Here is a 25524-nt window from a genome sequence, read left to right as displayed (position 1 = left end):
GGTGAGGGTGAGGCTATCTTTTTTTCTCCTTCTGGTGTCTGGCTGGAATAGAACGATTATTGTCTAAAAATTTTCTGTCTTGCTAGGCTGCCCTTTTCGTGGTCCTTTGGCCAGTGAGAGTATGTTCTGTTGAGGGTTTTTTGGTCCGCCTTCATTGGCATTTCCAGGTTGCTGACTTTTTCAACTCCAGGTCTGGGATGTATGAAGCAAAAGGAAACACAGGAAACTCACTGCTGTGTTACTCTTTGGGTCCCAAGGGCCCTAGCCTGTCTGCCTTCTCTCCACCTTTCAGAACCTGCTTATGTTTGTTTTATATGCAATGTGCAGAGTTTCTAGTTGTACTTAGTGCGAGGAATAGAGAAAGATATGTCTGCTACATCTTCCCAGACGCAGAAGTCCCTGCAGTAATACATTAAATAAAGCTCTTCATGGGCTGGGCCCTGCCTCCCTTTCCAGCCTCATCGTCCCCATATGAACTCCTAGGTCCAGCCATGTCAGACTACTTGTAGTCCCTTGAAATTGAGCGTGGTCACACCTTCATGCTCTGCCTTTGCCCCAGATGACCTCCCGACCCTCTTCCTTGTCTGCCTGTAGGGATTCTATTCTATTCATTGGATTTTCTCTGTAAAATCTACCTGGATAGTTCACATACTTCCCTCAGGCTGAATGTTGCCTCTTCTGTCCTAGGTAGCACTTAAAACTACCTCTGTTTTCATCTTTTATTTGTCTTTTTTTCCTAAGCAGACCATGAGCTGCCTTTGAGGGATGGGACCCTATCCTTGTTCTCACTAACTAGCATAGTACAGTGGGTCCTCGAATAACATCGCTTCCTTCAGCATCATTTTATTATAATGTTGATGAGATGTAGGAATTTTTGTTTACATCAATAGCCTGTAGTAGAATTGGTTTCATGATATATCATTTCGCTTTAAAGTTGCAGAACCTCTTGACACTATTAAGTGAGGACTTACTGTAGTTACTGTGGTCATTGGATAGATGGATGAATATATTTTAGTTTTCCACCTAGGTTGTTAAATACACACACACACCCCGCCCGCACCGATGCACTGTGTATGCCCGTTGCTTCTGCAGTGAAAAGGATCCAGCAGGCTTGCCTAAGAGATGGGTTCCTTGGACCATGGCACCCTGACCTCTGTTAGCTATTCTGTGTTCATGGCCTTTGAGTTTCTCTGAATACAGAGTTGGTGGAGAACTTCTGGCATAGTGTCTTATTGAGGATGAGAGCTATTATTTTCATTATGTCAGCACCTAATAAAGTGACATTCAGATCCAGGCACCTAATAAATATTTTTTAATGATAATGACAAGGAAATAAGTTTTGATGGTTAATTGCTATCCTTCCTTGCTGAGATTTATTTCCAGAACTGCTTTGTGGATCCTAGACTTTCACTTGCCTTCATGTTTACATAAATCTGGGGCTGGTGATGGGAAAGTGCTGTTTAATGCCCTAAATTAATGTGGTTGGTTGGTTGGTTTTCAAGGGTTCCTATATGTACTCTTCAGTGCTAGATTAAATCAAGACCAATCAATCCCAGTGCTCCTGCATCGTATACCACAAAGCCTGTAGACACACTGAACATGTCTTTGAGCGCCCCCTTGGAAGTGGATGACAGTGCAGTTGGTCCTCCATATCTCCAGGTTCTGCATCCATGAATTCAGCTAACCTTGGGGTAAAAATGTTCAGGAAAAAATGTTACGTGGTTGCTGACGTGAACTGTGTAGTCAGGCCTGTGATGGTTATGTCTGTACAGAACAGGTACAGGCTTTTTTTCTCTTTTCATTGTTCCCTAAACAATATAGTATAACAGCTGTTTATATGGCATTTATGGTATTATAAGTTATCTAGAGATGATTGAAGTATAAGGGAGGATTGCCTAGGTGATATGCAGATACTGCGCCATTTTATATAAGGGTAGTTTGGTATCTGTGGGGAGTCCTGGAAACAGTTTCCCACAGATACTAAGGGACGACTGTATATTTTTAAATGGAAGTTGAAACCATTTCTCTTTTTAGTTCACAATGACCTCATTTAATTAATGCAGCAAACGTGTAAGGGGAGAAAGAAGGCGCTGGAGGGAGGGAGCAGAGTCTTAAGCAGTGGGTCAGCCAGCCAGAGGTGGGGCTCACATCAGAACTGAAACTAAGAGCGCCACACCTCTTAGCCACTTCTGTGCATTTGACTTCCGTGGAGAGTTTGGTTATTTTCCTTTCAGGACGTGCTGCACACTTCCCTTTGTTCGCACAAAGCCATGCAAGTGTTCCAGCAGAACCAGCTCTGGAGAGTGGGAGGAAAGGATCGAGAACTGCCCTCCAACAGCAAAAACGTGTATTCCTATAAACAGTATGCACAGCTTTGGGGTTTGTGGTGCTCTTTGGGGGCTTCTCTTTCAGAAACTGCCTTTTAGGAGTTTCTGAGAAAATGAAATTTCTGAGTAACATCCTGGCTCCTCTGACAGAACCATTAAGGCAGCCAGGCAGAGGGAGGTGGAGGTCCAAGATGAATGCAGCCCTTCTGGTCAGACACATTTATAGGTTGACGTTCAGTCTTGGATTTTTCCACAACTAGTAAAAGCATAAAGTTTACAACCTATTTTCTGCTTTGCTGGGCTTTCTCGTGTTTCATTCCCTTAGCATGGAAGCTTGTTGTGAATGCCATTTGCTTCTACCCCAGGACCTACCTGTTTATCACCCCTCCATCTCGTCCTACCTGCCGCACCCATGGCTTTTAACAAAGCTGTCTGGACACGCATAGGGGTGCCCTCCCGAAATCACACACCAGTGCACGATGAGCACTGGCTGCCCCAGCTCCAGTCTGTCCCCAAACGAACCTGAGAAGGCCTGACAGGAGCCTTGACAGAGTCCTGAAGGAGGAGGGGTCATTGCTTCTTTCACCTGTCAGAATTAGCTGTTGAATTGCTGACCTTGCTATCAGAGAGCAGAGTTAGAAATGGAAAGAGCTGCACAAAGTGAGTGGGCAGTTCAAGGGCTGAGAGAAACCAACACAGTTGTCAGAAGGCTTAGAGAAGGAAGAAAGGGAAGATGGAACTAGACCTGGGTTGGGTCCACCACTCGACAGATGACCTCACAGCTTGTTGCAGTGCTGGTTTTATCACGTATAAAACTGGAATATTTGTTCCTCCCACCAGAGGATTCAATGAGATGATAATGATGTGCTGTTGGTGTTACAAAATGGAACTGTCTTTTGGAATTGGTAATTCCTGTCTGGAATTCTTTTCTTGGCCCTCATTTCTGGTTCTCTTAACCAGGTCCCGAGCAAGTAATGAATTCCTCTGGTTTTCTCATTCCCCTCCCAGCTCATCTGGTGTCAGTGCCGAAGGCTGCCCCTTAAGTTCCCCAGTGAGACCTGGGTCTTGAACCATCTCTTTCTGTGCTTGTCACTTTGAACCCTTCTGAGCCTTCCTTACACCCATGTTCAGTGCTGTGGTTGAGCTGACCTTTCCACGCGGCCTGCGCTCAGCCTTACATGTAAGCGCTGTGTGTAATTGAAGCCACCTTGCCGCCCCGTCTGGTGGGGTCATTCTTCTCTGCTTTTTGAAGAAGTTAAGAAACCAGCCCAGAGGAGTGGAAAGAACTATTGACTTGAGGGTGAGACTGAGGTTATCACCCTAACTCTGCCATTTGCTAGCCTCTCCTGCCCTTCCTGAGCCTGTTCTTATCTGTAAAATGAAATATGACCTACCAGCTGGAATCTTTAGGAGTATTAAAGTACCTAGAACAGTGCCTGTGACCTAAGTAGGCACTCGGTAAATACTAGTCTCTTCCTTGCTGTTATGTGAAAACTTCCTTAGCGCAGTGGACCCAAACAGGAAGTCACATACACTACAGCCAGCTCACCTGCCACTTGTCCCCATCAGTGCTGCGTCCTCCTTGTATGTGAAGATGATACACCTCCCTTCCGTCAAATTCTGGGCTTCGCGAGTTGTTTTTCCAGAAGTTGGATTTGTGTCTTAGCCCTTGAGATAGCCAACATAGGTTGCTGAGGCAACAAGTCAGCCAGGTTTTTAGACAGATAATGTGTGACTATGGTACAGAAACTAGCTGGCCTGTGCGGGAATCGAATCTGTGATTCAACCCAGTCACTGCATTTGATGACAGCAGCACCTTAAAGGCATTGCTGAGTGCACCGTTTGCTTCTGAGCACTGCCACTCTTGTTTCACTCTTGCAAGAGTTCTGGGCGGTGGACAGATTCTTACTGTACAGAAGGAAGAAATGAGACCCCAAAAACAGTCATACTGTGTCACACCAGTAGTAACTGGTAGAACCCGGGGCAAGAACAGGATGCCTTGATTTTTCTTTTTCTTTTTTTCTTTTTAAAAAAAATATATCTTTATTGATTTCAGAGAGAGGAAAGGAGAGGGGGAGAGAGAGACAGAAACATCAATGATGAGAGAGTCACTGATTGAGCCCGCAACCCGGGCATGTGCCCTGACCGGGAATCGAACCCCGATCTCCTGGATCCTGGGTGGATGCTCAACCGCTGAGCCACACCCGGCCAGGCGCCTTGATTTTTCTATCAGGACTTCTGTGAGATTTTGAACCCAGATGACAGCCATAATTCTGGCTGTCCAAATGAGAATTTAGTGCCACAGAATCCTCTAGTTTTCCTGTCACGTGTATACTCTGTATTTGTTTCTTACAGAACATTCATTCATTCATTGAATGAATTGTGTGCTGGGTACTCTAGGCGCTGAGGATACTGTCAGAAATGAAAGACATGGACAAAACCCCTGCCATGCCTGGATGAAGCTTCTCCTATGGTAGGAGGCTGACCATAAACAAGAAAGAGAGGTAGTATTACTGTAGAGGATGTCAGCTGGTGAGGAGTGCCGTGGAGAAAAGGCAGAAAGGAAGCTGGGATGGGGTAGGGCAGACACTGTGAGTTTTCCCTTTGATTCTTTGTGCTTATTGTCTCATCCATGTGATAAGCTCTCTAAGGAGAGAGTAAGGCTGTGTGTTCATTCTCTGCTGGTCCATATGCCTAGTACAGATTCCTGTGTATTAGGGCTTTTGGAGACTGATTTTGGACATCAACCAGCCTTACCCAGTAGAACCAGCTGCTGGGTCTGTTTGCTTACCCACCGAGATGCCCAGAGACCTCCCAAGAGCAGAGCTGGGGTAGCCTGGATAGGGCCCTGGAATGTTCTGTTCAGTTGGGGCTGGAGCCTGTGCTATTTTTTCCTTAAGAGATCATTTGTTAAATCTAGAGCTCCCCCTGCTGTTAGAAGATGGGGTGGGTTCTCAACTGGTCTTTTAAGAGGTGTTTTTTTTTTAATGCCAAGATTAAATTTAAAAAAAAAAGTACTAATGGGACATTTGGAGCTTTGTTCTGGGACTGCTGTTGCTCGGGCTCAGCAGCCCCCACCCGGGGGGCAGGGAGTGTTGGGATGGAGGGAGGAAGTACAAAGGCTCAGGCAGGATAGGGTCATATCTATGCTCTTGCTACTTTTAGCGTCTCCCTACCCCTGCACTCCTACCACAGCCAGCAGCCTAGCAAAAGTTATCTCCTTGCACAGTTTTGCAGCTGTTCTGAAATTCTAGGGCAGCAGAAGTGAAACTGACCACTGTCTTGTAAATGTTTCTCTTATTGCTGCTGTTCCCTAGTTGAAGTGAGTCAGGCCTCTTCTCCTCTTATCCTCAGAGTGTCCCAACTCATCACTTCTCACTGTAGCCGAGCTTTTGACACAAAGTTCTCTTCATGGTGCCGCATTTGTAGAGGGTCCTGGAATGTTCTGGTCAGTTTGGTCTCCACCCTTTGCGTTGTTTGCTGAGTCAAGAGCTGTGGTCCCGGTGGTGGTGGTGGCCCCAGAATAGAGCTGAGTCCTTGACAGGGACTGCAGAGAGCCCTTCTTGTCAGCTGCTGGTTGTGTGTGTGCACCAGGGTTAAACATACAATCACTGTGAAGTTCCTTTAGTCCTTAGAGATGAAATTCAAGTTAGTTTTAGTAGCACTATTAATATCAGCTGAAATGAAGAAGGAAATGGTACCCGAGTAGACATGTCTTTTTTGTTTAACAGCCCCATTCAATTTGGTCACTTTGTGGTTCCTCATGAGGTTGAAGTCAGGGGGACCCAACATGCAGCTCTGATCCTCCCACCCCCTTCCCCAAGAGTAAGGTGAGGCCTAGTAGCTGTTTGTGGAGGTTGACTGATCAATGAGGATTGTCCAGCTGACAGCACAGCTAATGGGTCCAGGATATTTTTTAAAGTTATATTCGATGGGTGCACTTTATAGAGCCTAAGCTTAGGCCAATGACTATTCCTATTATAAACAAAGGAACCAGAATTGTTTCGGTGGGGCAGCTGAACCATAGAGGCATACGCTGACTCGGGTGTGTGTTCTTCATTTCAGCTGATCCTAACAGAACTACTAAAATTAACTGGAATTCAAGATGCCTTCTCCATGGTAAATTGTAGCAGTAGACATGATGCTTCCTTAATAAAGCAATTCTCTTATGATTATTCTCCCAACAGCTTTGAAAAGTCCAGCTGCGTTTCATGAACAGAGAAGGAGCTTGGAGCGGGCCAGGGTAAGACACAGAATTCTCCTCTAGGGCGTCCAAAGGGCATTATCAGAGCTCCCTGCATTGCTGGTTTTGTTCCTTCTAGTCTCACATGCCTCCAGGGCCAACCCCTGTCTCACAGCTGTTCTAAATAGCAAGCTCTGCCTTGTCTACTCATCCACCCCCCCCCCCAGCCTCTCCCAGTTCACTGATGCAGAACATGATCAGAATGAGTTTTCTCCTTTACTACATTTAAGAGTATGTTGTGATCACCAATCCTCCCTCCTATTGCTTTGGAGGCCACTAGTATTTTCCCATTTTTAATTCCACCTTAACCTTTTTTGGATGTTAGGACATGAACACCAGCCGTGGTGCCTCCATGTGCCTCCATGTCAGTGACTGCACTGCCCACACCTCTCCAGAATGGGCATTCACTGGTCTTGATGTGCCCTGAGTGGCCAGTGGCCACTGGAGGCTGTGGAAGCAGAAGCTAGGCCTGCCTCTGAGCCCAGGTTCATGCTGTAGCACCTGGCTTGCTGCCTGTCCCCCCTTGGTTTCAGTTCCCTCGGGGGCCTCAGGGGGATATTCTGCTGCCCAGTGTGGGTGGAGATGGGGAAGTCGCCAAAACACGCTTCCCCCTCCAACCCCCTTCATTTTTGCCTTTCACGTAAAAGATACGGAAGAGAACCTTCCAAAGGGAGGGCCACAGACTGAGGTACCCTAAGACCCACAGCTCTTTCAGAGACTGAAATGTTTACCTCTGAGACTTTTCTTACTGCCTTCCCTTTTTAAGCTATTTATTTTAATGTTCTAAGGGAAAGTCATGATTAAATCTTAGAATGAGAGGAAAGAGGTCATAGGTACTGGGAACCAAAGCAGTAACACACTGCACTGTTTTAGTGCTGGGAGTGTTAGAGATACAGCGGGGGAGAAGAGGAATGGCATTGCCTGTGCCCCCCAACCCATTTGTAAGGCTTGGCACCATTTCCTGCACTGCTTCTCAAGCAGGCAAGGAGTAGATATGAGCCCCTTAGAACAGCTGCTATTTTATTGAGCACTTTTAATGTAAAATTCTATCATTTTCTTGTTTATGCTCACATTGGCACTTGTGAATTAGGTGTTATCTTCATTTTATAGCTGCAACTAAGAGAGGTTAAATAATTTTTCCAGCTAGCAAGTGGCAAACCTGGGACTCAAACCTTGGTCTGTGGACTCCAGGTATTTTCTTAATCAGTACTGTATTCTGCCTTGTCCTTGGCCACTGCTCAGAACTTCAGATGGCTTAGCAAATACTCCTGCCTCTGATGGCTGGGAAGATCTGCAGTGTCCGACACCTGTTCTAGCATCTTCTATAGGAGCCACAGCATCCAGAGCAGTTTTTCTTCTGCCCACTGCAGGTGGAGTGATAGACCCAGAGCCCATGGCTGCTTTAAACCATCTTCTGAAGAGCTCAGCACCAACCCAGGGCTGGCACAGGCTGCCCAGTCAGAGCCCAGGCAGCTGACAAGGGCCAGGCAGGGCAGAACCAGGTCTTTATAAACTTTACCACATGCAGTGTGCTCTGATTCTTTATTTTCTGATTTTACTCTACTCTGCTCTACTCTACCTTGTCCTATCCCATCCTCTGCTGGTCTTGAACTAATGGTCTTGACCTGTGGTTTGAAAATTTCTGGAGCAGAGGTTAAGAGCCCAGGTTCTGGAGTCGGACAGATCTGAGGCCACATTATATACATTATAACATGAGCGCCAGGCAGTGGGATGGCTCTGGGACTGTTTGTCTGGAGCCTCAGAAATGGGGAAAGAGGACATTGGACTTTAAGGAACTGCAGCTATGACACCATGTGTCAAAATTAGTATCCGTTTGGCAGTCATTCAAAATGAATGGGAAATGCTTATAAGATCATGCACATTTTTGAAACAAGATATAACATTATATTCAGTATGATTACAACTCTGCAAAATTAAACTTGTCTTCTGCATGGAAGAATGATTAGAAACAAATACCCCAAAATACTAACAATGGATGATTCAAATGTTTTATTTTGTAATTTTCTCGTTTTTCTTATGAACATGTATACTTTTATGACAGTAAAAGTAATAGATTTTTAAACATATATATCAGTAGTCCATCAGAATGACAAATGGTCTTGATGGATGGTGCCCTTGGCAGGTACAGTTGGAAGTGGATACACCCTCCCTAGGCCTCTCTGGGCCTCAGAACCCTGCACTCTGAGGTCATGGGGACTGCAGAGGTGACCAACAGCCACAGCTGCTTTTTGATCCTGTCTATACCATAAGCTTGTGACCTGGATCTGAGAGCTTCTTGTTATGTTTTTTCTATAGACAGAGGACTATCTGAAACGGAAGATTCGTTCCCGGCCAGAGAGATCGGAGTTGGTCAGGATGCACATTTTGGAAGGTGTGTTAGAATGGAAATGCTTCTAAACCTTTGTTCTCACTGTGTGTTCACCACCTCATCACCCACATTTCTTCTTCCCTTTCTTATCACTCCTATTTCTGTAGGCAGTGGGTTAGCCAGAGCCTTAACATGGTAAAACAGTAGCGCTGTGGTTGCCATCACTGGTTTGGGAATTCCCATAAAAGCATGACCACATTCTGCTGGGCTGACATACTCTTCTCTCCTGTGGCCATGAGGAGGCCCTGGGTCTCATCATCTCTCCATATAAAATTCTCTCCTCCAAAACCTGTTTGTAATATGCATTTGCTTGTTTCATTTTGAACTATCTTTGGGGTTGAAAGAGAACTTTCCTAGGGTGAACCCCACATTTTGCAGACAAAGACACTGAGGCCCAGATCAGGGAGGTAAATTGCCCCCATAACACAGCAAGCTTGAGGGAGAGTAGAGAAGGGCACTTCATTGTCGGTTGCTCTTTCAGCCCTGTAGCTCCACCTCAGAGAGTCCTCTGGCCCGGCCTGGTCCTGGTGACTGTTGTTTGTGTGACCACATATTGCCCACAATGGGGGCCCCTTCTTCTGTCTTCGTGAAACTTTAAGCTGGGCCACCCTTTTCTGCCTGGGTTGCGCTTTGCATTCTGATGGCCTCTGCTCCTTCCCCAGAGGGAAGGAGAGCTGCTCTGGAGTTCCCAGGGCAAAGCCAGGCCCATTTCTACACCCTCCTGCACTCCATTCTCTCCCACGGGCAGAGACCTCGGCTGAGCCTTCCCTCCAGGCCAAGCAGCTGAAGCTAAAGAGAGCCCGACTGGCTGATGACCTCAATGAGAAGATCGCACAGAGGCCTGGCCCCATGGAGCTGGTGGAAAAGAATATCCTGCCTGTGGAATCCAGCTTGAAAGAAGCCATCATCGGTGAGGGAGCCCCAGTCACCCCTGTGGACCCGCAGGCCAAATGTAGGGGGCTGGCGGGGGAAGGCTCTGGGCTTCTTGCCCTTTGACTTCCTGTTTTGACCTGGGGAACTGAGGTACAGGGTGCGAGAGCCTAATAAACAGGTTGTATTAGCTTGGGAGAGTGTCAGTGGCCATAGGGATCTTGCCAACAAGCACATAACAGAGAGGCCTCTGTCCACCTTCATTTCTGTAAATTCAGGGCTTATTCCTCTCCCGTAGGGTAAGTGGATGTCAGGATCGATGTGTGTGAATATGTGGAAATGACAGAGATTAGAATCTTACTGGGGTTTTTTATTAGTGAAATCTGTTTTTGAGCCTGGCACCTTCCACAGATAATTTCACTTTTCACATATTGATTGATCTGAGCAGTGCTATAGGTGCTAAGACCACACCCCCACAAGGCAGACCCAAGCACCTCAGCCTTACGAAGCTCAAGTCTAGGGGTAGACACAGGCAGGTAAAATAGAAGTAAGTTCTGTGCTGTAGGGGGCACACAGAGAGGGCCTCCCAACCCAGCCCTTACAGTGGGGTACAGTGTCAGAGGATGCCACAGCCAAGGCTGGGGCTGCAGGGTGAGTACAAAGTAGTGTGTGCATGGGAGAGAGGTACATGCTCCAGGCAGAGTGAGACTTGGAGCTGGAAGAGGGGTGTCAAGACATGAGACAGGAGGCTGGCAGGGCTTCATTTGCCACAGTCAGGTGGTCAGACATGATTCCCTCAGATTTTGGTAATTGGTACAGATATGTCTCCTTTGCAACAGTGGACTCAAAACTTGAACGTGAGCAAGGCTGTGCTATGCAGTCCTGCCCTCGAGAGGTAGCTGTGCCTTCATGGGAAGGCGGCTCAACTGCTCCACCAAGATGAGTGAGACTTTGGGGAGGACACGAGAGGGGAACACAGGAGTAGACCCCAAAGCATGGCAAGTTGTGCTCTGGGCCTGGGTCAGAGGAGACTGGTTTTTAGGGCATTTCTGCACTGCAGACAGTGGTGTCATAGTGTAGGAACCACCATGCTGGAGGTGGGCATATCCTGGGCCCCCAACAGCCCTTTTATCACTGTTTTGCCCTGGCATCCATCTGCCTCATCTCAGTGTTTTTCTACCCAGATCTTCACCAGACTCTGACAACAGCCCCTAGTTTACAGGCCAGTGTTTGGGCCAAGGTCAGTTCTGGACTCTCCAGCCAGCCAAAACCTTATAAATGTTGGCCGAGAGTTGGCAGTGCGCCAGGTCCCACGTGAGATCCTGCAGGTACAGGGATGAACACACTGACGCTTCCCTCAAAGAATTCGGTCTGACAGGTGAATGATATATAAACAAGTGACTTCAGGGTCTGGCTCCCGAGCAGATGCCAGCACTGTGTAGCAGAAAGGCACGTGGCCCTGTGACATAGCGTTCACCTAGATTGCAGGGCAAGGGGCCCAGCACAGTCCTTGATGCCTGGGGAGACTTATGGGCGGGCTGCTGCTGTTAGCAATCACATTCATCACAGGCCAGCTGGCAGTGCCAGCCGTACTTGACAACATTGTATGGTGGGCTCTGGGTCAGGTGCGGGGAGAGCTCTGCTGAGATGGGCTCCTCTCAGGGATGGGGACGGTGGCCGTGGCTAAGCTCCACAGATGATATGGCACATTTGGGGTCAACCCAAATGTTGAATCACATTGTTAAGTGGAGAAGTACGGAAGGACATTCCAGGGAGACGGGACAGTAGGGGCAGTGTCCTAGAGGCCTGGGGGAGCACGGCTTGTTTAAGACCTAGGAGTAGTTTAGTTTGGCAGTGAGGTCATCACTGGTGACCGGAGAGAAAGAAGCATTTGCTAGCAATGGCAGACCATGAGGGTTGAGGAATGAGAAGGAGGCAAGGAAGCGGTGGCAACAGATGCCGCCCATTCAGTCACGGGGTGAGGGGAAGGAGTGGGGTGAGGACTTAGGAGGGGCGGGGATAGTTCTGAAGCCTAGGAGAAGGGGGCCATGGGAGGAGCTTTCCTTACCCACAGTTGCTCACACTCACACCCTTTCCTCCAGGCCACCCCCAGTTGATCTGTGAGATTCATGCCAATGCCCTCTCTTCCAGAAAGTCTTCCCTGAGCCTCTCTTCAGTGTCTCCTCAGTATCCGTATGTCCATGTTTCCCTCTAATGGAGCATATACTGTGCTCCAAGGCGACGGGACCATAAGCTCCCAGAGGGCAGGGACCCTGTCTCTGTCCCTCCACACTCCGCACCCAGCCCACAGCTGGCCACAGTAGAGAGGAACAGACTGCTATGACCCTGGCCTGCACCGGGCCTCGGGCTTCTTCAGGGTGGCCAGCAGCTTCTTTGGCTTGGATGGACCTTGGGGTGTGCAGCTGCAGCTCCTCCATCCTGGTTCCATCATGTGGCTGCTGTCCCATAGCAGGTCCCCTCACTGGGTACTAGTTCATGGGAGAAAACCTGGATGTGTGATTGGCAGGAAGTCCACGGTGGTCAGCAATCTCCGTTCCCTCTGCGCACGGTGTGCATGCCCTTTCTAGGACAGATGGGGGAGGTGAGCCAGCCCAGCCACGGGCATTTGTGGCTCCATCTCCACAGTCAGCTGGTGGAGGAACAGACTCAGGGGCTTCCTTCCCAGGTCCCAGGGGAGGAGAGAGCCTCAGGTCACGGCCCTGGAGGGGAAGTCTGCTGGGAGAGTTACGGGCTTGTTCTTGTTCCTTTTCTGTGGTCTTCCCACCACAGCAGATTTCCCCAGGTGTGGCCGGCAGCTCATGTCCGTGTCGTGGCCACTGCTCAGTTCCTCCTGTGTGGACAGCAGCTTGGTGCAGAACCTCTTCCCCGACAGTGCTGTGGCGGTGTTGTGACATGGGTCTTTTGAAATATCCTACTTGCCCCTGTTACCATCTTTTCTTTTGTCTGTATCCTGGGATTTCCACATCAGGACGCTGCTCCTCCTGCTTCTCCCTCCCAGCCTGGCCCCAGCCAGCCCCACAAGCACCTGGAGTGGCCCAGGGCAGGGCAGGTCAGGGTGAGAATAGCCCATAGGATGGGTTTTACTTCTGGTGGCCTTGGGATTCTGGGAGTCACTAAAGGGAGGTCACCATACTTCCAGTGCTCCTGTTTCACCTGTGCAGGCAGGTGTTCCTTTTCCTAGAAGCTCCTTGGAATGCTCCTGGCCCTTGTTTAGGCAGCCCAGGGGAGGAGCTGCACTCCCAAGACTGTTGCCTGTGTTCCTCAGGCCCCTCTTCGTAGACTCAGAGCCCTCACTGCAGGATCTTCAAGCCTCTGGGAGAAGAGGAGGAAAGTTTTGTGCAGCCATAGGATGGAAATAAAGTGCCTTTAACAGCAGAGAAACTGAGGCAGAGAAGGCAGCAGGCTGCAGAGAGGGAGGGGAAAACTTTACTTTCAAGGCTGACTGTAGTATAGAGTTAAAAGAGGTGGGAGAGCAGGCCTCTCCTTGTCCAGGGGGGCGCTTGAATGGCCTAGTAAGACTCTCCCTAGCCTTCGTTTCGGGGTCATGATGATGAGCTTTTCTAGAGCTCTTTTGGACCCACAAGGCAGGTTGGCTGTGGGTCTCCCTTCTGTCTGCCTTGTTGGGCTGGGGCATTGGGGCTGAGGGGGCTGAGGGGCAGGCGCCTTGCTGGGACAGCCTCTGGGTGGTGAGCAGCACCCCTCTTTCCCTTCTGGGGGCCAGAGGAGGAGTCTTAATCAGGCTTTGGCTTTCAGTGGGCCAGGTGAATTACCCGAAAGTAGCAGACAGCTCTTCTTTTGATGAGGACAGCAGCGACGCCTTATCCCCTGAGCAGCCTGCCAGCCATGAGTCCCAGGGCTCAGTGCCGTCACCCCTGGAAGCCCGAGTCAGCGAGCCACTGCCCAGTGCCACCTCTGTATCCCCCACTCAGGTGAGCTGACCTGCTCCACGTACTTCCCTTGCTCCTCAGGGCCCCAGACTTGCTGGAGCTGCCCAGTGTGAGGTCCCTCGCTTGGACCAGGCAAGTAAGGGAAGTGGGAGGGGTGTTGGCCTGGGAGCTTAAGAGCTGGCTGCTTGAGGAGGGAGGTTGGCAGCCGATGCCCATCTCAGCCAGCCTGTGGTCCCAGGTGGCGGACACTGGGCTGCCTGCGGTTTGTTAGCCTCCCTGCCCCAGCCCCCCCATCCATTCATTCAGTTCTGTAATCTTTTCACCACCCTCTGCCTTGCCCTCTTCTAGTTCTCTTTGCCCCCTGACAGTGATGGTGTCCAAGGAAGTGACTGCTACCCACCTCCAGGCAGGGCAGGGCTGGGATTCACTGCCACCTGGAGACCGCCCCGCCCTCTGGAACAGCCAGAAAGGGAGGTGTCCTCACTTCCCCCTTCTCTCTCAGGTTGTGTCTCAACTCCCAGTGGGCCCAGAGTCCGGAGAAACCCTTTTCCTGGCAGAGCAGCCTCCTCTGCCTCTCAGCCTCACCAATGGAACCACGGTCCCCACCGCCAAGCCCGCCCCCACGCTCATTAAGGTACAATTCTCCAGCTGACAGTCCTCCCTACCCCAGGCCCCTCTGAGCCCTGCCGGGACTTCATTCCAGTGTGGGGACAACTGCAGGGGATGGGGTGCGTATCTTTTCTCCCAGGTCAGGGCTTCGCACAGGTCACTGAGGTAATGCGGGAGTGCTTCCTGTTCTCTGGGGACTGTCACAGTTATAGCCACCATGTACTGAACACAACGTGCCAGGCTCTGGACAGGCCTTTATTCCTACCCTCCCCATGGAAACACGCCCACCCATCCCACCTGCGTCACTACAGCCTCAGGTGGCAGTGAAGAACCCTGTTCTACAAGTGACAAAACAGAAGTGAGGTGATGGGCCCAAGGTCACTCAGCTGGCAGTGTTGGGGGGCGTGTTTCGTCTCCTCCAGAGCCTGACCTGAAATACCTGAAGGGGCAGTTGGATTTACCATCAACCCCGCGAGACACCTACTGGGGACCTTGTGTGGGGGCACTGTGCTGGGCACCAAGAGCTGCGGCCCGGTCCTCTCTGTCCTGCAGAGCTTCCACTGCAGGGTCTCTGAGACCTTAGTGTGTGCTCCTGCTGGGCAGGTTCCCTTCCTTCCTGCCCCCACTTGCTTCCCTGCCTTGTCTTACTCTCTAGTCCCCCTGTCCCGGGTGGGAGTCTCAGGTCGTCCATGATCCTCTGTTCCTGTCGCAGCCTGGGAGCTGACCAGGTGCCTGTCTCTCACCTTAGCTGAGACCCTGCTGTGCCTCTGGGTGTTGCCTGTTCATCTGTGGAGCCCCCTGATGCCCTCCTGTGTGCGCCCTGCCCGGGGCCTGCCGCGTTTCCGTGGTCTCTGTGAGGCTTCCCTCGTCCCAGCGCCTCCCAGCTGGTCACCGGCGCTCCAGAGCGCTTTCTGGCTCCGGGCTGCTCCCTTGTCATCGGGCACCTCTCGCCTCTGTGGTCTGTTCCTGACTGGCCATAGATGTCAGAGCTTTCCCCCCCAGATTCCTTTCTCAGACTTGCTTCTCGTCATATGACCAGTGTCTTCCTTTTGTCACCACACATTCGAAAGGCAGTGTACGTGTGCTTGTCTCCATTTCCTCTTCTTTGGGTAGGGCCGCAGCTACTCCGGCCGGCTCCCCAGCCACGCCAGTGAGCCCTCCTCAGGGGTTCCTAATTCCCACCCCGGTCCCCACCTGCCTCTGACACCCCTTGGGCTGCGCTCCTCTCTCCTCTCTCCTCCTCTCCCCTCTCCCGCCTTCCTCAGCCCCTCCTCTGCAGCTGCCCTTCCCCTGTCCCCGCCCTCAGCCTCCTTCCTCCACCCCTTGCAGCCGGCTGCACCCCTCACCCGCAACCTTGCTCTGGGTCCTCTTCACAGGCCCATGTCCAGGTACCCGGCTGCTCTGCCAGCTCTGCTGTCTTCTCCCTCTTTCCATGTTCCACAGCAAAGCCAGAACCTCTTCCTGACTCCTATGAAGGGGCCACCATTGTCACAGTTGCCAAAGCTCAAAGCCATAAACCTTTGAACTGCTCACCTGTCACGTGCTCCTGTTGTCCCCTCTTCCTATAGCCTGTCTACCCAAACCTTCGCATCGGTCCCCATTGCCACCTGGTCGAGACCCCAGCTGATCCCGCATCAACCCTCCACCCTTTTTTCTGGCATTCTCCGCTCAAAAACTAATAGGCGCTACAGGCCTTGCCTGGCTGCCCCTGCTGACTCCTGCCCTTGACCAGCTCCACCCTTCCTGACTCATCACAGGCCTCCCGGGCATGACCTGTTGGCCCTTCTTGGTCTGCTGGGTCCTCACTGACACTCAGGTGGGAGGCTCTGTGTACCAGCTAGGAGTCTTTGAGGCCCATTTGGTGAAGGAACAGAGCTGGAGACCTGGGTTTGGGTTCCACCTTCACATGGTGAGATCAAGATCCCTGTGTGACTTGGGAAAGTGACTTCTCTGAGCCTGTTTCCTCATCTTCAGGTAGACTTGCTGGTTCCTGCCCCAGCAGGGTTCTTGCAGGTGTGCACGACAAAGTCTTTGTGATGTACCTGGAGTGGACGGCACAAGCTCCAAAAAACAGCTGTTTTTACCTTCTTGTCGTATACACTCTTCTGGGGAGGACAGTGACCTCTGGTTGATTTTTCCCTTCAGCCTGGAAGCTGCCCCCTCTGCCAGCCCTTGCCCCTCCTTGGGACACTGGGCACTGATGAGGCCTCAGCTTTTGGAGGGGGTACGCTGTACGGTCCAATAGGCAGAGAGTGGAACCGGGTGCCTCCTCAGAAGCCACTCTGTTCCAGTAGGATGGCCACCAGCCTCCCGGCTTGGGGGCCTCCCTCTGAGAAGCCCAGGACTGCCTCCTGATGGCCCCTCTGTCTCCTGTGCCCTCAGCAAAGCCAACCCAAGTCTGCCAGTGAGAAGTCGCAGCGCAGCAAGAAAGCCAAGGAGCTGAAGCCAAAGGTGAAGAAGCTCAAGTATCACCAGTACATACCCCCGGACCAAAAGCAGGACAAGGGCGCGCCCCCCATGGACTCCTCCTACGCCAAGATCCTGCAGCAGCAGCAGCTGTTCCTCCAGCTGCAGATCCTCAACCAGCAGCAGCAGCAGCACTATAACTACCAGACCATCCTGCCGGCCCCACCAAAGTAGGGGCCCACCTCCCATTCCCTACCTGCCCCACCTGTGGGTGCCCCCAAGACAGGCAGATGCCAGGCCTGGGGTGGGGGAACCCCAGTCTTCAAGGATCCTTTGGTCTGAAGCCTGAAGGAGTGGTCCTGGGCAGGGCCTGTGGGCAGGCCCCTCATCCCACGCCCTCTCTACCCAGCCCTAGGAGTTGGGGTGGGGCTCGGTGGGTGCTCATTCCTGCCTTTTCTTTTTCTCAGGCCAGCAGGTGAGGCTTCGGGAAGCAGTGGGGCGCCTCTGATGCGCAGCCTCTCCACTACCAGTACCAGCTCCAGCTCAGGCGGCCCTGGGCCCAGTGGGCTGGCACGTCAGAACAGTACCTCTCTGACTGGCAAGCCGGGGGCCCTGCCTGCCAACCTGGATGATATGAAGGTAGGTGGTCACCCCAAAGTTAGGGATGCAGTCAGCGCAGGGCCCACGGGCTCGGGTCTCTTCTGGCAGAGGCACCTTGAATCTGTCCCAAGGCCTGCCTGGCCCCAGTAACCCGTAATGACAGCCTTGACGTCATGGTCATTAACATGAATGGCATCAGCCAACATCTTTCCAGGGCCTTGGGGCTTACCTAGCCCTTGTATGTCTCGTCCCCTCCTCAGCCTCTATGGTGCAGTGTGGGAAATGGGAAGTGTTCCCCCAATTTAAGGATGAGCTGGCGAAGGCATCTCAGGATGGAGTTCTGGCCAGTGGCAGAGCCTGGATTCAGACTTGGGGCCATCCACCTCAGACCCCCACCTTTTCCACTCTGCCAGTTAATCCCCCTGAATTTGCTGGGCAAGTGCCAAGTCTACCTGAGAAGGGCGTGGCCCATGCTCACTTTCAGGGGCCTTGGACAGAGGGGTCACGTTTGGGCCCTGGCTTGTTTTCTCTGCCCCATTCAGAAGATACAGTGGATCAAATTCTCCCTCAAGAATTTGTCCCCTGAACCAGGCTGGCCCCTCCTGAGTCAAGGCCTGATTCCAGCGAGACACGGCCCTCGTCATGGCATCTGGGCACCGGCTGTAGAGTCCCTCAGACCTGGCCATAGCTCCTCACTCTGCCACTCATTAGCTCTGTGATCGCAAAGAAGTTTTTCTTTTGTGAGCTAAATTCTCTTACCTGTAAAATCCAGTCTCTTCATTAAGTATGTGTTGAGTACCAGGCATCATGCTAGGATTGGGACAGCTGAGAGCATGTCTTGCCCAGACACGGGGTAGGGAGCATTTTAACCAGGCTCCTGGTGTGGTGAGGACGGGGAAAGGGAAGAGGCTAGTCCTGGGGGGGCATGTGTCTCACCCTCCAGGGCTATGGGAGGGTCAGGGGGTTGATGTATATGAAATGGCCAATGAGGCCTGACTATATGAGGCCTAACAGACAAAAAGCTTGTCCCTCTCATCCTTCCCTGGTGCCCTCTTGCCTGGACCCAGTTCCCTTCATCCGCTGCTGCTCTGACTCTCCGCCCCTTGCAGGTGGCAGAGCTGAAGCAAGAGCTGAAGTTGCGGTCACTGCCTGTCTCCGGCACCAAGACAGACCTTATTGAGCGTCTGCGTGCTTACCAAGAACAAGTCAGCCCTGCCCCAGGAACCCCCAAAGTCCCTGCTGCCACCTCTATCCTGCCCAAGGCTGGCGAGGTGGTGGTAGCCTTCCCGGCGGCCCGGCTAAGCACGGGGCCTGCCCTGGTGGCAGCAGGCCTGGCCCCAGCTGAGGTGGTAGTGGCCACAGTGACCAGCAATGGAGTGGTGAAATTTGGAAGCACGGGCTCCACACCCCCCGTGTCTCCCACTCCCTCAGAGCGTTCGCTGCTCAGCACGGGCGACGAGAACTCCACACCCGGGGACACTTTTGGCGAGATGGTGACGTCACCACTGACACAGCTCACCCTGCAGGCTTCGCCACTACAGATCCTTGTAAAGGAGGAGGGTCCCCGGGCTGGGTCCTGCTGCGTGAGCCCTGGGGTGCGGGCAGAGCTGGAGGGGCGTGACAAGGACCAGATGCTGCAGGAAAAGGACAAGCAGATCGAGGAACTGACCCGCATGCTCCGGCAGAAGCAGCAGCTGGTGGAGTGGCTCAGGCTGCAGCTGGAGCAGGAGAAGCGAGCCCAGCAGCCCACGCCAGCCCCTACCCCATCCCCTGCGCCTCTTGGTGTCCCTGTGAAGCAAGAGAACAGCTTTTCCAGCTGCCAGTTGAGCCAGCAGCCCCTGGGCCCTGCCCATCCCTTCAGTCCCAGCCTGGCAGCCCCCACTGCCCACCACATAGACACTTGTGCCCTGGTGCCCCCTTCGGTGGTGGTAAAGCAGGAAGCCACGCTGCCTGAGCCGGAGCCAGCCCCCACACCCCAGCTGCTTCTGGGCCCACAGGGCTCTAGCCTCATCAAAGGGGTCACACCTCCCACTGTCATCACTGACTCCACAGGGACCCATCTTGTCCTCACCGTGACCAATAAGAATGCAGACAGCCCTGGCTTGGCCAGTGGGAGCCCCCAGCAGGTACCTGGGTGGGGGGGACAGGGGACACAGTAGTGTGTGATGGTACTTCTAATGACACCCCTTGTTTACTGGGAGCCCCCATGGCATGACAGGTTAGGCTTGCTTCCTTTAATTTTCCCTTCAACCTGCCAAACTGAGGGACCTCCAATCCTGTGTCCACCAAGGAGGCACTAAGACCTGGGACAGTTAAGGGGCCTGCCCAGTTACAGTTAAGTAACTGCCCATCTCCTCCGGCCATTATCAGAGGGCTCTTGAGCAACCCCCACCCAGGCCTGGGCTCACCTCTGCCTCTGCTCTGTGGGCATGGGATGGGGCCCCAGGTGAGGGTCAGGGAGAGGCTCAATTCTCTCGCCCCGGGATCTGGCTTGGGGGCCGCTCGGCTGAGCCTGGTGTGATCTTTGCTCCTCTCTCCCCCTTGGAGAGGCCAGCTGCCCCACACCATGGTGTCATTGGCAGCTGACTCCCTGCTGATGCCACCTTCACAGCCCGGACCCTTCACCCAGCCTGCTTTAGGCTTTGTGTGGCCTCTCAGCCCTGCACAACTCCATGGTAGAGGGGACAGTGACGGGAACCAGGCACCTCAAGATGGGAGACAAGAGCCCTGAGCAACCTCAAACAGAAAGGAGAGGAGCAATCAGCGCAGAGCCCCTTGCTCTCTCCCATGTGGCTTGTACCAAACCCCATGCCTACCCCTCCCTCTGCAGGGTCAGAGGTCAGGGCCTCCCTCAACTCTTATTCCTTCTTCCCCAATGGCTTCCATGAAAGCTTCCCAAAAGCCAGTGCAGCTGGCCAAGTTGGCTTGGCCTAGATGGTAGGCACCCCCATGTGCTCCTTGAGTGTGCAGGGCCCTGAGGCTGTTTCCCGTACGCCAGTCACAGCTCTCACTGTTCTGTCCAGCCCTTGTCCCAGCCTGGTTCTCCAGACCCTGGCCCACCAGCCCAGATGGACGTGGAGCACTCGCCACAGCCCCCCTTTGGAACCTCCTCGTCTCTGCTGAAGAAGGAGCCGCCCGGCTATGAGGAAGCCGTGAACCAGCAGCCCAGACAGCAGGTGAAGAAGGTAGACTGAGGCCTGGCCAGGTTGGGCGGTGCCTAGACTGGTGGAAGATGGGGGCGGGCAGGAGCCAGCCTGGTAAGGTTAGCGGCTCGGCTCGTGCGGGGAGGGGCAACTCCGGGCTGGTGTGCCAGGGCCTGGTCTGATGGGGAGAGCGTGTTCCGGAGCCTGAGCCTCGGCGGCGGGCCTTCTGGGCCTGGTTGCTGGCTCGGGCAGAAGGGAAGGGGGCCTGCCCTGGGCCCAGCCAGGGGCCTCCTGTTGTTGATTTGTCTTGTTTTTTTCCTATTTTTCTTCCATAGGAAAATGGTTCCTCCAGCCAACAGATGGATGACCTGTTTGACATTCTTATTCAGAGTGGAGGTAAAGCCCTGAGTGCTCCCCAGCCTCCTCCTTTCTCTGTAGGTCGTCTCCAGCCCTCAGTGGGTCGATCTGCTGCTCTTTTGTTTGGTTATTGAACACTTAACAGGCCACAGGCCTTGTACTTTGGATATAGCAAGGGCTGAGACGCATACCCTCCGGCACCCGGGGGAGGGAGCTGTAGCCTCAGCACACTTTGGTTTTACCCAGCACCCACTGCCTGGCAGGCACTGTCCTTGCAGCCCTGGGACGTAGCAGTGAGCAAAATAGTGAATGCCTTTGTGGGGGCGGTAAATGACAGAACAAATCAATTATATCATGTTAGAGAGGAGCAAGTGCTATGAAAAGGAGGGAAGAGTCTCAGTGAGCGGTGGGTGGGTGGTGAGCAGGCGCAGTAGTCAGAAGTCAGGGCAGGGGCAGATCTTGAGGCCTCGTGGGTGCAGGGTAGAGGGGCTTTGACTCTGGATCCAGGCGCCAGAATCTGCTGCAGAGCTTTGGGCAGATTGTTCACCTGGAAGGGCAGGAGCAAGGAGACCACTGTAGTGATCCAGGCCAGGGGCCAGGGGGCGGGGGCTGGGAGGTAGCTGTGAAGCAGAGAATTCTGGAGTTTGGGTGTATTTTGGAGAGCGCCATTTTTATTTCCTTGTGGATTAGAAGTGTGGCAGAGGATAAGAAGGCAGCCAAGTATGTCCCTAAACGAGTCATGCAGACAGCCCAGGTGAGATCTGGGCTGAAGGCAGTACTTGGGGAGTTGGTGTCTAGATTGGCAGTCAGAGCCATGGGGCTGGTGAACAGAGAGAACGAGGTGGAGCTGGGAACACAGGTGGGCGGTCTGGGAAGATGTGGGGACCAAGATCTGGTGGCCGTTGGTGACCTCAGCCAGGGTGTTAAGTGCCTGCTTAAGTGCGTTGAAAAGGGACTGGGAGGTGTGGGAAACAGCAGGTCTGGAGAGCCCTCTGCAGAGGGCTTCGTGCAAAGGGGAGCAAAGGGCAGCGTGTTTGCATGCCAGTCTGTCGTCCTGGTGGGGTGGGGGACACCTGAATGCAGGGAGGGCACCGGTCAGCTTCTGGTTGGAGCTTGGGGATTTTGGTGGCAGCAGGAAATAAGGCAGTGTGTGGGGAAGTTCTCTTTTAATTGCATTAATTGTCAGTAGGGAGAGGGTTAAGTGAGATGGTAAAGTGAGAGCCCAGCTATGGAATCATACACTTTAAAATAGTGAATTTTATCTCAACTTTTTTAAGTAAAAAGAGCTCAAACGCTGACGTTCCTCTTGAGGTCACTGATTGTGATCTTAGGGAGACTCCCTGGATGCCAGGGTCTGCGGTGGCACCTGAGGTGTATTTCTGACCAGGGCAGGTGGCAGTGACGCTGCTGGGTTAGGAGGTACTCTGGGGCAGTTGGAGAGACCTGGGTGTGAACTTCAGGAGTTCCTGGTGTCCAGACAGGAACTGAAACTAGGAGGGATGAGGCAGTCCAGGAACAGAGATTGTGCAGGAAGTGGAGAGGGAACAGGCCTTGAGCTCCGGCATTGAAGAGATGGCAGAGAGAGGGGAGAGCTGCCTACACCCAAAGGAACACAGAAGTGGCCAGAGAGGCGGTGGCAAGGATTCCAGGAGAGAGCATTTGAATTTGGTGGGTAGGGCAGCAGCATCCTCAGCGGTGGCAGTTGGGCAGGTTGACAGGCTTATTCAGAGGGAGCTGGTTATCTGGTGAGAGCAGTGTCCAGCTGGGACTGGAGCTGAGTGGGTAGGACAGGACCTAGAGGGTCAGGGAGCAAGCTTGGTTTCTGCATTATTTTATTTTTTAAATATATCTTTATTGGTTTCAGAGAGAGGAAGAGAGAGGAGGGAGGGAGAGAGAAACATCAGTGATGAAAGAAAGTCATTGATCGGCTGCCTCCTGCACGCCCCCGACTGGGGATCGAGCCCGCAACCCGGGCATGTGCCCTGAACGGGAATCAAACCGCGATCTCCTGGATCCTAGGTCGATGCTCAACCGCTGAGCCATGCCTGGCTGGGCTGCATAATTTTTATTTATTGTAAAATATACATAAAATTTGCCATTCTATCCATTTTAAATGTACGAATTTGTAGCATTAAGTCCATTTAGTGTTGTGCAACCATCACTATTCACGTCTAGAGCTTCATCATCCTGTCCCGACACGTGCTTACCCATTTCACAGTAACTCTGCATGCCTTCCTCCCCCGTCCCTGGTAACCTCTGTCCTGCTCTTCCGGTCTGTCTCCATGGCTTTCATTCCCCTAGGGACCTCCTGTAAGTAGAATCTTACAGTATTTGTCCCTTTTGTTTCTGGTTATTTCACTTAGCATAGTGTCCTCAAGGTTCCCACACACTGTAGCATGTGTCAGGATTTCCTCTTCATGGCTGACTACTACTAAATCGAATGGGCACACCACATTGTGTTGATCTGGTCACCCACCGATGGACACCCAGGTTGTTCCACCTCTTGGCTGCCCTGAGTAGTGCTGCTGTGCACATGGGTGGACAGGTCTCAGTCCCCGCTTTTTACTTCGAGGTGTATCCCCAGAAGTGGGGTTGCTGGGTCATAAGGGTTTCTATATTTACCTTTTTGAGGAACCACAAAACTTTTCCCCAGCAGCTGCACCTTGTCATGCACACCAGCCGTGCACAGGGCTTCAGATTCCTCGTACCGCACTCGGCTGCAGCCTTCCCGGTGGGTGTGTGAAGCGGTACCTCACTGTGGTTCTGATTTGCATTTCCCTGATGACTAGTGATGTCGAGCATCTTTCATGTGCATCTTCTGTTGGAGAAGTGTCGACATGAGTCCTTTTTCAGTTGGGTTTTGTTGCGCTGTAGTTCTTTGTTATGCATATGAATCACGTATCAGATATGATTTGCAAATATTTTCTCCCAATTCCATGAGTTGTCTTTTCACTCAATAGTGTCCTTTGATGCATGTTTTAAATATTACTGTAGTACAATTTTTTTCTTTTGTTGCCATAAATCACTACCAAATCCAATGTCATGAATACCCCCCCTCCCCCCCCACCCCTGTGTTTTCTTCTATGAGTTTGGTAGTTTTAGCTCCTAAATTTAGATCTTTGACCCACTTTGAGTTAATTTTTGTACTTGGTGTAAGGTCGAGTCCAACTTTAGGTCCTATTCAGACCTGGTTTCTGACATCCACTTTCTTGACTGGCAGAAATTTCAGCAGATTTCAAGGAGCCACCATCCCTGCCAGGGAAAGAGAAGCCCCCCTTGACAGCAGCCTGCGGGTCGCCCCTGGCCACACAGTCCCCACCCCCTGCTGAGCTTCCCCAGGCTGCCCTGCCTCCATCGACCTCACCTGCCCTCCCTGGGCGCCTGGAGGACTTCCTGGAGAGCAGTACTGGGCTACCCCTGCTGACCGGCGGACACGAGGGGCCAGAGCCCCTCTCCCTCATTGACGACCTCCACAGCCAGATGCTGAGCAGCTCTGCCATCCTGGACCACCCCCCCTCGCCCATGGACACCTCGGAACTGCACTTTGCCCCTGAGCCCGGCAACATGGGCCTGGACCTGGCTGATGGACACCTGGACAGCATGGACTGGCTGGAGCTGTCGTCAGGTGGCCCCGTGCTCAGCCTGGCCCCGCTCAGCAACACCGCCCCCAGCCTCTTCTCCACGGACTTCCTCGATGGTCATGACCTGCAGCTGCATTGGGATTCCTGCTTGTAGCTCTCAGGTTTGCCAGGGGACCGGAGGGGCTGGAAGCTGGGGCGCCTCAGGAACTCTAGGGAGCTCAGCTCTTTCCCGCCTGGCCCAGCTCCTCTGCATGGTGGTGAGTCCTGACAATCACAGCCCTGCTTTCCCCTCCCTGGCTCGCCCGGGGGAGAAGCTGCCGAGCAACAGCTCCGGGTCCACCCGGGGCTTTGGAGACCTGGACAGCCAGGGCTTCTACTTGACCTCCTTTTGCGAGGTTGGAGGTACCCTGTCTGGCTTCAGTTTGCTCAGCTGGGCGAGGTGTGAATTCTCTTCCCTACAAGGGAAAGAAACAAGCTGGGCCTCTCCCTCCCCATCCCCCCGTGATGCTAACCCCAGGTTTCCGGGGGTGGGGAGGGGAGGCACTGCCCTGTTAGTGTGTTGGTGTAGTGTAACCATGCAGTGGTTGGTGGCAGACATGTTCTGTACAGGTGTATATACCTCTATATTATATATCGCCATACATATATACATATATTTTTTTGGGAGGTGGATACAGCACTCTCCCATCCTACTGTGCACATATAGAAGGGTCTGGAGTCCCCAGCTCTACCCCTCACCATGTTTGACATGTAGACACCCCATCACATCCTGTACCCCACCTGTCCTGCTCATAATCAGTGCCACAAGGGCAGAGGTGCATCTTGGCCACCTGCCCACATTCCGTCCTGCTGCCTCACTGCAGCCACCACGGCCCTGGGACAGGAGGGGCATTAGCCCCATAGTGGGGCCAGATGTGGCCCTTCCGTCCCGGGGCCTGGCCTCCCTTCTGGCCTGTCACTGTTGTTATAGGGGTTTAGGGAAAGGGGAGGGCACCAAAACCAGTGCTGGGACAGGGGTGGGGAAGCTGTGTGAACTTTTTAAAATAAAAGCAAAAACACCAGCTTGTTAATTCCTCTTATTCAATCTGTGG

At 52.6% G+C, this 25524-nt stretch overlaps 2 protein-coding genes across 8 annotated transcripts in view; one reads left to right on the top strand and one right to left on the bottom strand.

The window, feature by feature from the left end:
* Positions 1-25494, top strand: part of MRTFA (myocardin related transcription factor A) — a gene marked incomplete at its 5' end in the record, with an annotated part of 151195 nt that extends 125701 nt beyond the window's left edge. For 4 of the 7 annotated variants that reach the window (XM_081130599.1, XM_081130598.1, XM_081130595.1 and 1 more), the window contains 11 exons: positions 6515-6570; positions 8887-8962; positions 9708-9869; positions 13604-13779; positions 14240-14371; positions 16729-16982; positions 17220-17391; positions 18462-19478; positions 20376-20528; positions 20831-20891; positions 24073-25494. In XM_081130599.1, coding sequence (XP_080986725.1) covers positions 6515-6570; positions 8887-8962; positions 9708-9869; positions 13604-13779; positions 14240-14371; positions 16729-16982; positions 17220-17391; positions 18462-19478; positions 20376-20528; positions 20831-20891; positions 24073-24587 — 2774 coding nt within the window. In that variant the 3' untranslated portion in view covers positions 24588-25494. Of the gene's footprint in view, positions 1-6514; positions 6571-8886; positions 8963-9707; positions 9870-13603; positions 13780-14239; positions 14372-16728; positions 16983-17219; positions 17392-18461; positions 19479-20375; positions 20538-20830; positions 20892-24072 lie in introns of all 7 variants that reach the window. The other 3 variants (XM_081130597.1, XM_081130596.1, XM_081130594.1) reach the window with 1 other exon arrangement.
* Positions 24022-25524, bottom strand: part of SGSM3 (small G protein signaling modulator 3) — a 35257-nt gene continuing 33754 nt past the window's right edge. The window contains exon 22 of the mRNA XM_081130603.1: positions 24022-24104. Within this exon, the coding sequence (XP_080986729.1) occupies positions 24078-24104 (27 nt within the window). The 3' untranslated portion in view covers positions 24022-24077. The remainder of the gene's footprint in view (positions 24105-25524) is intronic.

This window comes from Miniopterus schreibersii (assembly GCF_964146895.1).
Source record: "Miniopterus schreibersii genome assembly, chromosome: 2".
NCBI classification, from domain to species: domain Eukaryota; kingdom Metazoa; phylum Chordata; class Mammalia; order Chiroptera; family Miniopteridae; genus Miniopterus; species Miniopterus schreibersii.
This window is presented reverse-complemented; position numbering and strand designations above follow the sequence as displayed.